Source organism: Heptranchias perlo, chromosome 12, assembly GCF_035084215.1.
Source record: "Heptranchias perlo isolate sHepPer1 chromosome 12, sHepPer1.hap1, whole genome shotgun sequence".
NCBI classification, from domain to species: domain Eukaryota; kingdom Metazoa; phylum Chordata; class Chondrichthyes; order Hexanchiformes; family Hexanchidae; genus Heptranchias; species Heptranchias perlo.
This window is the reverse complement of record NC_090336.1, coordinates 29504537-29518090: the sequence shown is the minus strand read 5'-3', so window position 1 is coordinate 29518090 and position 13554 is coordinate 29504537. Positions and strand designations below refer to the sequence as shown.

Sequence of the window (13554 nt, the reverse complement as noted above, 5' to 3'; positions counted from 1 at the left end):
CCTGCTTTTTTTGAACAAAGATGTTAGCTTGTTCATTTTAAACATGTTAACATCTTTAAAATAGCAGACAGAGAAATATTTTGATATATTAATAATATTGGACAGATTGATTTCAACCCCTAAGTTCCATTAGGTTGCTCGAAAAGTTTTGAGGAGAGGGTGAGGACATTAGTTTCACAAGTTTCTGTTTGTGTGGTTATGGAGTATACTTGTTGAAGAATTAACTGCAAGAGATATTTTTCCTCTCAGATACCAATGGTGATGGTTTCTTGGATGAGCAGGAGATGGAAGCCCTATTTACCAAAGAGGTATTAACCAATATTCTGTTCATTTTTGGAAAACATTGGGACAATATTTTTAGACTAAAACAGGCAAGAGTAGGTTAAATTTGTAAGTCAATGATCAAATTCACAACTGGAATGGAGATTTGGGTGTTTTGGAGGCACCTGTCCTGCTGGTGAAACAGTGTTTATTGCAGGACGAGAAAAACATGCCTGTCACCAGTTCACTAACCTCCCACTCATTCTACAAGTGAATTTAATACCGCGTGCCTTTCATTGGGTTCTTCCTCTCATTATTAGGGTGGACAAACTGGAGGGTGCATGTGTGGTTTTTATATTTTTTAGCTCCATCTTCTAATGACAGGAGTAGTTAGGTGAATATAAGTCCCATTACACCAATTGCAGGAATGATCACACTCCTTTACCCCACATCCTGCATTAATGAAATTAATCACCTGCCCTCCAACCCTGCTTGACCTGAATATAGCACTTGTTCTTGACTTGCTGGTGCGACATCATGGGAGACCAGCTAGTAATATATTCAAAATGTAGATGGGTCACCACGTTCTATTTCAAAATATTGCAAACTCCTATGTCACCTGACCTGAGAAAATTCAATATAGGTGTTCAGATTTACCAGCGATACCTGTTATACAGTAGATATAGAAACAGGAGTAGGCCATTCAGCCCCTCGTGCCTGCTCCGCCATTTGATAAGATCATGGCTGATCTGTGATCTAGCTCCATATACCAGCCTTTGGCCCATATCCCTTAATACCTTTGGTTGCCAGTAGATGGCACTGAAGGCCTTTACAATAGTCACAGAACATTAGGTCCAAAACAGTAGTTGCCACTGGATATAGAAGTGGTGATTTTTTTTATATTGGGTCTCTGAATCCAGAGGTGACACATGGCCCATGCTCAGCACTTTGTCGTATGCTAGCGCCCCACCACTTGTGAAGTCCTATGGTCTGGTATTAAGTCCTGATTCTCACCTGACCTCCCCTATTGTGATTCTCCACAAATGTATGGGAGAATTCCTCTGGTTGATGACACAACTCCCACCCTCTTGATAACATCCCCTGATGTTCTGACAAATAAATATCTTGGCAGGCCCCTCCTCTGCTGGGACCCCCCCCCCCTTACTCAAGAGGTTACCAGCCCTTGCTTACAGAGCTTGTTGGTGTTGTGATAGTATCCCTGCCTTTACTTCCCTTATTGCCAAACCCTCCCACTCCCAACCTTCCTTACTCTTTCCCTCTCCACTTCTGTTTTTCCTGCCCCATGTCCTCCTCTCCTCTTCCTCCTCCTCTCTCCATCTTCTCTTAGTGATGGCTGAGGAGCCCCAGTTTCTCAGATATTTTCTTATAATTCAGTTCTCTGATGCTAGGGATCAGCCTTGTAGTTTTTCTCTGCCCTGCCTCCAGACTTTGAATATTTTTCTTTTTGAATGTCTCCTTTGTTGCTTAGTGACCCTATCAGTTTCCCCTAAAGGTACCCATACTCTGTGACCACACTGCAATATGTTGATATCTCTTAAATGCTTTTACAAATGTTGATTGTTGGTCCTCATGCTGATGTAAATCAGGAGTCTTCAACACCCACACTTACATAATTGAAGGATGGAATATATTGATCTGTTTGCTATTGATCTGTTGAAATTGAGTGGAGATGCTAAAGACTTAATGCATATTATCCTATAAAAGTCCTAACTTACAATTTACTAAATAATTCATGAAAGCACTTCTACTGGCACTGCGTGTCTTCAAGTGTGTTCGCAAGTAGAGTGACTGAGGCCGAATGGTATTATTTTTACATTGATATTATGCCATTGATGGGATGTACTGCCAGTGGCCTCCACCCATGTCTCTGATATCATCCAGCACCCACATTTTCTTGTACTCTAAAATCTGCAGTTGAATTTGGTGCAAAATGCAGGTCTCCTCCCTATTGATTCTGTAATGGGCACAATCACCAATAGCATCATCACTTGAAAATCTATACTGCATAAAATAATTTGAAATCGTGAAAACTACTCCTGAGTAGCCTGTACTCTGAAAGAATGCCGGAGGTAGATTTATTCACGTCTCCCTCTGCTACGTTCAGTGAACATACTAATGTGATTGCATTAAATTCCGAGCTGCACTATTTTAATGCAGTTGTTAACCTGACTAACAACTCTGCGAAAGTAGTAGAAAGGAATTTAAAGTGATCAGTGTGTTAACAAGAGTAGTGTCTAACTCATCGCGCCACCCTATCCCCTAAGGTTCTGCATGTTTCTCTATCTCTCCACTTTTAAACACTTCAGTGAATGCAAGAGTGTGCAAAAGATAAGTTTAAAGCTCTTGGCTATCTGGTAGGTTCTTTCAGTTCTCAAAATTGTTAATGACAAAGTGCTATGCTACAAAAATTTTCCCTATCGGCTTCCCCTAAAGGTGCTTTAGTTGGCTTTGCTGATTTCCGCTGAGATGAGGGGCAAAATGAGAAGAATCGTTTTAAGCTGCTTCCTCTTTTTTTAAAACTGCAGCTGGAGAAGATTTATGACCCTAGCAATGCGGAAGATGATATGATTGAGATGGAGGAAGAACGGTTGAGGATGAGGGAACATGTTATGAAAGAGGTACAGCATTTTATGATGAGCAGAAACCGATTGCTGTGTGCTCCCTTTTTCCTAATTTAAAAAAAAAATAAACAAACTGAAATATGCTTTTCAAGTAATTTCTAAGTGTGGCATGAGCTGCCTTTTTAAATGTGACTTTAGTCTAAGATGTTTCAAGATCTTAAAATGGGTAAATTAAACTCATTTATTTATTTTTGTCCCTTGTCCAAATGGCTTTGAGAGTTGTGTTAATGAATTTCAATTAAAAATAACTTGTTTGTTATCAAATTACATATCGAAGATAGAACTGCAATAGATGTCACATCATCGTTACACCTTTTGTGTTATAAATTCATGTAGCCATATATCTAGAATAAGAGTCTAGACCTTTGCTCTCTAAATCCAAGGGACGCAAACTTGAACACGACTGGAGAATGGCCGACCTCGCCATTCTTCAATAAATCTGATTCATCAAGCTCTCCCCAAACACTCTCCTCAGCTAAATCCTCCTATTACTTCCACATTACCCAAGTGGGGAAGGACAACCTTGTCTTTTCTTCATGTTGCAATGCCTTCTCAAACCTTTTTCCCTCACTTCATCCACCTCTAAGTGTGAAGAGACCGTGGATTTCTTTTTCTCCTAAGATTGAGATATTCTGTGTGCAGCTGCCTTGGCTGCCATTTTCCCCTCTTTTATCCTCCCGACAACCTGATCCCCTGTCCCTCTAGTTTCTTTCCGATCTCCCATGCCCTCTCCAAGCTCATCTGTTCCAGAGAGACCTACTTCTTGCTTTTTTGATCCTTTCCCCACCCAATCCTGGCCCACTTGCTTGTGGATATTATCACTAGCTATTTTTCCTTAGGCACTATCCATATCCCTTTCAAAATCACCATCACCCCACTTCTCTTTTTTAAAAAAAAAATCCACCATTGACTTTTCTGTCTTGTCCAACCACTGCCCCATCTTGAATTCCCTTCTTGACTGTCTTAGATATGCCATCCTGGCTCTATGCCCATCTTACCAAAACTCACTTTAGTCTGGCTTACGCTTTACTCACAGCACCAAGACCATCCTGGCCAAAGTCACAAATTATATATCCTGTTGCTGTGATGTGTTGTCCCTCCTTGTCCTCCTTTTATATCTCCATAGCATTCAACACAGTTGATTATGCCATCCTTTTCCATTGCCTCTCCTCTTGCCCTAATCCATGGAGTTGCTCTTGCATGGTTCCACTGCTACCTGTCCAAACAGAGCCATTGCATCTCCAGCAAAGGCTTCTCTTCCCACCCCTGTATGATTTCTGTGGTGTACCAAGGACCTATCCTTGGCTGCTGGCATTGCTGCCTCCTCTTTCTCTTCATCTACCTGCTGCCCTATGATGACATGATTCACAGGGATCAGTTGCCATGCTGACAATGCCCAGATCTAGCTACCCGCCACTTCCCTTGATCCCATGACCATCTCTGTGCTCATGTGTCAGTCAGAATTTCCTCCAACTGAATGTCGGGAACACCGAAGCCATTGTTTTAAGCCCCTGTTGTAAACTCCATTCCCATGTCACTGATTTTGTTAAACGTTATTTAACCCAGGGTTGAGTTCTAAACTCCCAGGTTCTATTCACCAAAATCCTTACTTCCCCCTCTTGTACATCACCTGCCTCTAGCCCTACCTCATCCCTACTGTCACTTAAATCTTTATCCATGCTCTTGTTGCCTCTAGACTTGATTTCTTCATTGCTCTTGTCGCTGGCCTCCACTTTATAATAAGCTCCAAATCGTTCAAAATTCAGTTACATACCTTGACCTGACTTGGTTCTGCTCAATCATTACCCCATCCTCGCTGATTTACACTGCTCTCAATGCACTGAATTTAAACTCAATGGGCCTGATCTTCAAATAGTTAATGTCCTTACCTCGGCCTATCTTGGCAACCTTCTCCAGCCTTGTGTCCCCTCCTGCTGTTCTGGTCTCCAGCTCTGGATTTCTGTGTAAGCCTTCCCTCCCACCTTTGGTGACGGAGCCTTCAGCTGCTTGGCCCCACTTTCTGGAACTTTGCCTCACTACTTCCTGTCATTAAAAGCCTTCTTAAAACCCAACTTCTCAAACAAATAAACTTTTGTTCACCTCTCTTAACTCTCCCACCATGGTTCAGCATCTGTTCCTTTTTAAAATTTTTCTCCTGTACCCTTTGGTAGGTATTTTTTAAATGCTAAAGGTACTATATAAATGCAAGTTGTAGTTGTATTTAACACGTGCTAAACTATACATATTGCACAAATTCATGTCCTTTCCAGATTGATACCAACAAGGACCGCTTGATATCTGCTGATGAATTTCTAAAAGCTTCAGAAAAGAAAGAGTTTGTGGATGCAGAAAATTGGGAGGTGAGGAGTCATGTGACACAAATGGCAAAAGATCTGTGTAAAGTCGGGGGGGGTGACAGTGCAGCACTTTTTCATTGTTTGAATGGAAATGTGATACCACTGTAGTTAGAAGTTCTATTTTCTGTATGTCTAACATTTGAGCTATAGCCCAGTTTTCATTTTCCCTTCATGCTCTTTGCTAGAGGTAAGGTGTTACTGCCAGTCTCAGGGAAGGAGCAGACTGTTGGAGAATACAGCAGGGTGGAAGTGCTACTGCTTGATCTCTTGGCTTCTTAAACCTTTTTTGTTACAGATGAGCCCAGACAGAGACAGGCTTTGTATTTGCTGCCACCATTTTGCTTCATTATTTTAAATGTGCCAGCAATTGTGCCCGGGTTTGATTTCAGAAAGTGTAATTCAAAATAATAATTAGTAATAGCTTAACTTTTCCCCTCCCATAACAAGTAACTACTCCTAGGTTAGAGATGCTTGCTAATTTGACTTCCCTGTGCTTTTGTCATGTCTTGTTCTGCAGACTCTAGATGAGCAGGAACTTTATTCAGAAGATGAGCTGCAGGAATTCGAGAGGCGACTGTCTGAGCAGGAGCATGAACTGAGGATGAAATCGGATGATCTGTTGAAACAGCGTGAAGAGCTGCAGCTTCAACAAGACCAGCTCCAGGCCCAGAAATTTGAGTTCCATCAGGTACCAGCCACTCACTCTCTGTTTTTACCAATTCCGATACCCCATTTGGTATCTATTCAGAAAGGGAAATTCCCAGTTGGTGGGATCAGTTCCCGTTGGCACTAAACGAGGTCTGTGAAATTGAATGGGAATTCCTTTTTCCAGATCCCCAAGTGATTTGCAAACCAGCTTAAATTGCCCCCTCACTAAATGTATTAAAATTGATGTAATTATGGCCTAGCACGATTTCCATTCCATTTAGGATGGGATTGCCCACCTGAAATGAATGTAAAGATAAGTTCCATGTGCAAAGGAGCAGAGGCTGTTTTGTATTTTTTAAATTTTTATTTTTTCTATACTTTTTTTTTAACTGCTTATTTTGAAGGGAGGCGTGGTTGTTTCTTTGGTATCAAAACAAGTAGTAAGTGTTTAGATGGAAACAAAAATAGCCAAGTATTGTCCTCAAAATCACTGGCAAGTTCAACCAAAAAGGCCTGGGTTTGTTGAACCAAATGCCTTTTCCTGTTTCAAGAACTGTGACTTGTCACAGATACAGATGACTAAAGTGGCCAGGCTAGTTCAGAACTGACAACAATGGAGTAAATGGGTGAGAATTTAGTAGTAGTAGTCACTTTAATACATTGGCATCAGTCATAGGTCTATATTCAGGGTTGTTTTGAGTTTTCAGCATTTTTGGTGGGGGGGCATGTTACCTTTTTCTGAAGCTGTTCACCTGGTTTTGAGTTTTGTAGGTCAGTATGTATGATAACAGACTCCTGCACCTCCATCTGCATCCTAACCGTGGCAGTGATCCAGGTGGACTATACAGTCTCTTTGCTGTTAACACTCCAAATTTAGTAATAAAGATTCCATTTTACCATTAAACTATCCCACACAACCGTACTATGTTCCCCAATATGGGATTTTCTGCTATCATTTCCTATTTTCATTTAATTTTGGGGCAATAGTGTAATGAGCAAAAACCAATCCACTGATTACGCAGTGAACATTTTTTGAATTCCTTGAGTGAAAGATCTGAGACAAATCAGCTCTTGCTCCTGATTGCTATTCAGTGACCACTGCTGGAAATGGATATATGTAATGTAAGGTGTGGTAAAGATTTGGGTTAGTTGTCAAAGCTCACGTGAGGTACCATAGGGAGGCGGGTGCCCATGGAACTGTACTTCAGTCAGAAATTCAATACCTTCAGGAGGGCAGAGGAAGGAATAAAATTAGTCATGGGGTGGAAAAAATAACTGTTTCTGGGGATGGAGGTATATAACATGAGAGCTGAAAGGTGGGATTGAGATTGAGATCTGTCCACAAAGAACCTTACCTGTAGCCTGCCAAGACAAATTAATGATCACAACTCTGAAATACATCCACTGTGACCACTAAAGTAATTGAGCAAAAACTTCTGACAGAAATCGAACATTTCAATGTACATTATTCAGACCTGCTGGTTGCATTCCACAGGTGACCATTTCTATCATCTGGAGCAGAGCTCATTGTTTTCTATGGAGTATATGATCATGAACATCTATATAATTTTTAAAAAGTCAGTGCTATTCTAACTAGATCGTTTTCTACATTTACCAAACTAGTATCAATTGCTATTGATAGTTTTGCTGATCAGTGTCCATACTCCCTCCAGCGCACCCACACACAAGCCTCTACAATTTGTTTGTGAAGTTGAGTTAAATTAGTAAAATAGAACCAGACTGTGCAAGCTTCATCATTGTTAGTTTATGATGTTTTAAGTGCTTCTGTTCCAGTTAGCTGGAAATGATGTTGGGTAAGGGAGAAGAGAGTCAATTTCTTCACTCTTTTTGAAACTAATTTATTTGCTATTTGTTAGTTTCGCCATTGGTAATCCTTTTATAAAATCAAACCATTGCAAAGAATTTGGAGTAAGGTTTGTCATTGAAGATGCCTGCACTGAAACATTAATGGACATGTGGTGTTCCTTATGGGACTTGTCCAAGGATCAGATATCCCCTACAAATTTATTTGTACAATAGAGTTGTTCCTAGTAATTGCAGTGCGATTGAGAGATTCTATTGGGAGCTGGTGACTATCCAAGTAAAATCAGTCTGTTATTGCTGATGGTGAGACTTTCTCTTGCAAGATAAAAAGGGTGAAGCGAGAACCACTGGGGGACTGGCTGGTGTGACATCATGGGATAGTATACTGCCCTTTCACACGCGGTACCTGGATAGTAATCCATCCCACACTTATGGATTGGAGATTCCCCTCTCCAGTCCCAACTTCTGGTGTGGGTCCACAGCCCAAGATTCAGAGTCTGTAAGAATGCCTGGTGCAGGAAATTGAATAATTAACACAAAGTAGAGGAAACTATACTCAGCCCATGTTAAAACACATTATTTGGACCAATTATTGGGCTTTATTTAGTCTCTACCTTCATCTGGGAGTGCTTGATACTGAGCATCAAAAGTGGAAAAGTATTTCCATGCCCAGTGCTTGTGTTCCTTACCTTGATACGCCCAAATGGTTGATCCCAAATTAGTAATTGGGGGGAGAGGGTCTTTGTTGTGCTCCCTGTGACTTCCAGTTAGCTCGGTGAGCAAAAGCAGCACTAAGTTTAACGCTTTTATTTTTAAGAGTTTGACTTTTTTTTAATATCAAATCCAATAGGCTGTACAGCATCTGGAGCAGAAAAAACAGGTGCAGCAAACTCATCCCCCGGCAGGACCTAATGGAGAACTCCAATTCCACCAAGGTTTGTAGTTTGTTGATGCAGATCAGTGTAACAAATGCCATGTGTGATAAGTCAGTCCAACTCAATCAGCTTTCATTTTTATAATCATCTATAAATCAAGTGGTTATTTATATCTACCATGTGATGCAGGATTTTCCTTTATCTTTTATTTATAATCACCAAAATCAAATTATTTTGCCATGAAGTTGGAGGGAAAGAGATGCCAAATACTATTTTCACTAAATCAGTTTTATTTTAAAACAGAATCTTTTTGGCAAGAGACTAAGAACTGTGGGGAGCAGAGATTTAGGGTCCAGGTACACAAATCACTAAAAGCTTAGTGCACAGGTACAAAAAGTATTCAAAAAGGCTAATGGGATGTTGACCTTTTATCTTCAGGAGGCTGAAATTCAAAGGGAGGAAGTGATGCTTCAGTTGCACAGAGCATTGGTCAGACCCCATCTGGAGTGCTGTGTTCAGTCTTGGGTGCTGCCCCTCAGGAAGGATATAGTAGGCATGGAGGGGGTACAGTGCAGACTAACCAGAATGATACCAGGGCTTAAAGAGTTAAATTATGAGGCTCGGTTGCCTAAACTCGGCTTGTATTCCCTTGGGTTTAGAATGTTGAAGGGTGATCTAATTGAGGTGTTTACCCTATCAAATCCTTTTAGGATTTTAGATAGAGAAGCTGTTTCTTCTGTTGGGGGAATCCAAAACAAGGGGGCACAATCTTAAAATCAGAGCCAGGCCATTCGGGAGTGAAATCAGGAAGCACTTTTTCACACAAAGGGTAGTGGAAATCTAGAATTCTGTTCCCCTAAAAGGCTGTGGATGCTGGGTCAATTGCGATTTTGAAGACTGAGATCGACAGATTTTTATTAAGTAAGGGTATCGAGGGATATGGATCAACGGTGGGTAAGTAGAGATGAGGGTACAAATCAGCCATGATCTAATTGAATGGAGAAACAGGCTCGCGGGGCTGAATGACCTACTCCTGTATCTATGTTCCAAGCTAGAGTGTTTGGTGCATTCCATTCAATGGAAAATAATATCAGGCAGTGTAAAATGGACAGCCGATGAGCTAGCCCCCATTTTGCACTCCCCCAATAAGACCTGGGAATTTTGTATTCGGTTTTCAACTGGTTCCATGAGACCCAAGCTTCAGGAGCCACCAGTGCAAACACCACACTGACAGCAATGTTGAAGGTCCCTGTGTTGCATATTTTGTTGTGTTGTATTCCTCTAAGTACTGCTTCTCTTCCTGAAACATTAGCTTCCTGGCTGGTTTCAGTTGTGTTACATATTTGTTTTCATAGATACAGAACAAGCAGCTCCTCCGGGAAATACCCAAGATATGCCTCCAGGCTATGATCAACCACAAGACTTAAATCAACCTGCTGCGCCTGGACAGGATCGCCCTCATCAGTAACCATCTGTGCCGCCAGGATTTGACCTGACACAGGAGTTCCTGAGTGTCTTTTTGGGTCCAAATGATCATTGCTCCAATCCAATAATTTTTGTTGCTGTTTAATCATGTTAATGTCGCACAATATGTGGAGACCACTGTATTTGCAAGCATTTTGTTCAAGGAGGTTACTGAAACTCTCATGTGCAGATATTTATTTTTCAGACAAAGGTGATTTACTAAAGATAGTGTGTTTGAACAGAGTCTTGAGCAGTATTTTGCTTAAACGCACCCCCCCGCCCCCCGAAACTTGATATGAGATTTGCTTGTGAATTGAAACTAAAAAAACTTAGCTCCAATTGGGCTGTGAGCAGCCTGTAAAGTATTTTCATTCTGTTATGTGTAGTTATATTTTGGGGGCTATGGGAGAGAATGTTTAGTGTGTTAGTAATTAAAGTTGAGATGGTTTAAGGGATTCCATTACTAACTACAGGACAAGAAATTTAGGTTAGTATTTTGGGGTTGAAAGTAGGAGGTGTGTTCATCTTGTATGTGAGTCATTGTGTTAGAGATTCTAGAGCATGATCACCCTGCTCCTAGTCAGTCCCACTTTCCCAATTGTCCAGTGCCAGTGACCTATCTCCAATTCTTCTTTCTCAGGTTCTCTGTCTCCTGTGCCATGTCTGTGTAGGGCAAAGCTACTGCATAGAACAGAGGGTGCATTATTGTCACATTTGCTGCATTTTAGGAGCTGCAGTGGATGATGTGTTTTATATGTGCATCATTGATTTTTTTTGTAGGGGGGGGGATTATTTTGGCTGGAAAATAGAGGGGTTTTTCTTGTATGTGAGTATCATATGAAACTTTCCCACTGCCTTTTAAAAATTGTTTTATCATTGGTGGTGTTAGATTTTGGGGGATTATTGGGAGTGATGCTTGAAATTGTGTCCATACCTGAATACTTCAACATTTCCTTTTAACCTCTACTCCATTACTAAGATCCGACAATACCACAGGTACCCTACCAACCTGATGTGTTCTGCAGACAATCGTCTTAATGAAAATATTCTGAGACCGTCTTTTTCCATGGGCTTTCCCAGGTTGGACTTAAGTTCATACCATCACCATGAGTGACTGTATGAACCATCCAAATCAGTTGATAATCCACTAACAAACCAAAAATTCTAAAGGACTGATATGAATTACCAAATAGCAGTTACTGATTCAGCAACTGCCAGCACATATTCTTTTACTATACAAATAAGGTTACTAATATTTTAAAATAAAAAAAATATTTATGTTTAGTCAAAAAGTATTGAATTGGAATAAATGCTAGTAGAATGCTGAGTTTTTAAAAAATGTTGGACTGCCTTTACTCATGAACTTGAAGCAAATTTAAATTCTCGGCATTTCAGACTTGTTAAAGAACACCAGTATTCACTGGCTAACAGTAAATTTTCACTTACGTACAAGTGTTCTCAAAGCTAAATGTATGGTCCTTTTTAAAAGCCAAGTTTGTAAGTGCAACATTAAAATGTAATCATACATTTTTTTTGTTAAGCTTATTCAGAGATTAGTGTGAATTGAGTATCATCCAATCATTCTCTGATTCTATTTTATAATATGCAGCATTAGAAAGTTACAGAAAATAATCCTTGGTTAATTATTGGAGTGAAAACCTGTACAATGTGCACCCTGTATATGGTAATATTGGTGTATCTGTATTCAGACAAGGCAAATGCTATTTGTGTGGGAGTCACACACTGTCTAAGGTACCAGAGAAATCAATCCCAACTCCACCTTCACTCGCACAGCTTGGCTTCCTAAATACTTTTCTGCTATTATGGGAATACAAGTTGCCCAGTTTACAGTATACAGATACTAAGTATGCAGTAGCAGGTGTTTGAATGTTGCATTTTACTATGTGTATACTATTGATTGATTGGATAACACTAAAGGCTTGAAGGATTATGGACTGATTTTTATTTTAACATTTTAAGTTTTATTTAAATTAAAAAGCTGCTTCTCAGAGCATTTACATTCTGACAGATAATGGGTGTCTTAATGAACCTCATTGTTTTGCTTGAGGTAATATAGTGATGTGACACTTTGAATCACCAATGCACCATACCGTAAAATCTGGTGGGTGTGGATTTGCACTTTGCACTCCCTCCCCCAACATGCTGGATTTAGCTGAGACTTTTTGAAGTGGTGTCAAATGGAGACCAGTTACTCATATACACACACACATACACACACACACACACACACACACACACACACAGAGGCCAGGTTCAGAATGGCTCTGGCAGAGGCCCAGAAGCTCATCTTCCCTCAACAGCAAATGCTGCATGGTGGCCAAGAAAGGAAAATATTTTTTATATATTACAAAATTTTGATTTCTTACAATTTGTTGCCAAAATGATCTTGCTGTCATTGGTGCCTGAGCTGGGTTCAAACAGAAGACATGAAACATTTAAAGCCTAAGAGCTTCTTGGGTGAGAATCTGCCATCAGTGGGATAGTTCTTTTGAGAGTGGAGGAAACCACAAATTTAACAAAAGGGAAGGTTGAGTTCAGAACACTAGACTTCTATTAAGTGATACCAGGAATTGAAGTTTTCTATTAGTGGGGGCACTGGGTGACTCACTAGGTTGTGTTGTAGCCTTTCACCTTGAGATGTGGGCTTGAATCCAGCCCAAACTGAAGATCTGCTGGTCAGTAAGGATCCTATGTGAAATTAGTTTGGCAATCTTGGCTCTGTTTCTAGTGGACGTAGACCCACAGCACAAAGCTGCCCCTACTGCAACACTAATTGGTACTCTTACTCACTGGCTGATGTGGGAAATACAAAATGTTTTACAAATACTGCCGAAGGTGCTTGTGAGCCTTTGGGTGAAGATATATTATTGGGGCATGTAAGAGGGAGCTCTATTCTGCATCTAACTATATTGTTCCTGACATGGGACTGCTTAATGTTGGCACTGAGTATTTGAACTGGGAAAGTGTTCAAGACCCTGGCACCAACATCCTTCATCTTAAGCATAAAACTAATTTAAATTAAAAATATTCTATTTGTGACCTGGGGTAGAAATGTCCTTCAGTCTGAATGTATTCACATTTCTTGATTTTAATAAGCGCATCGTTTCATTGTCTGCTTATTCACCCAATACAGCCTGTCCAAAGGGAACTCTGCCACTACTATGTGTACAGGTATTCCGCTGCAATTTTAAATCTGTTAAGCGTTAACTTGCAAATTTAAGTTCATTGTTTTAGCCCTGAAGGGACGGTTCTGAGAACATATTTTAAAATGTGCTGCAGTTTTATTTTTTGAATATTGTACTGTTTTCATTTTTTTTGTGGTGCAATATTTGTAGATGAAAAGGTTTCAGTTCTCTGTTAATTTCTTTGTAAAAGTTGGTTTATAAAAGAATTACATTTGAACATAAAGCAGAATATTTAAATTACTGATGTGCTTTCGTTTTGTTTATGCGAGTCTATACT

General features: G+C 40.2%; 1 protein-coding gene across 4 annotated transcripts in view; it reads left to right on the top strand.

The window, feature by feature from the left end:
- LOC137327928 (nucleobindin-2-like) overlaps positions 1 to 13517 on the top strand; it is a 49557-nt gene extending 36040 nt beyond the window's left edge. For 2 of the 4 annotated variants that reach the window (XM_067993871.1, XM_067993869.1), the window contains exons 8-13: positions 250 to 308; positions 2808 to 2900; positions 5174 to 5263; positions 5778 to 5948; positions 8583 to 8667; positions 9963 to 13517. In XM_067993871.1, the coding sequence (XP_067849972.1) occupies positions 250 to 308; positions 2808 to 2900; positions 5174 to 5263; positions 5778 to 5948; positions 8583 to 8667; positions 9963 to 10075 (611 nt within the window). In that variant the 3' untranslated portion in view covers positions 10076 to 13517. Of the gene's footprint in view, positions 1 to 249; positions 309 to 2807; positions 2901 to 5173; positions 5264 to 5777; positions 5949 to 8582; positions 8676 to 9962 lie in introns of those variants that run through there. The other 2 variants (XM_067993872.1, XM_067993873.1) reach the window with 1 other exon arrangement.
- Positions 13518 to 13554: the final 37 nt, after the last annotated feature.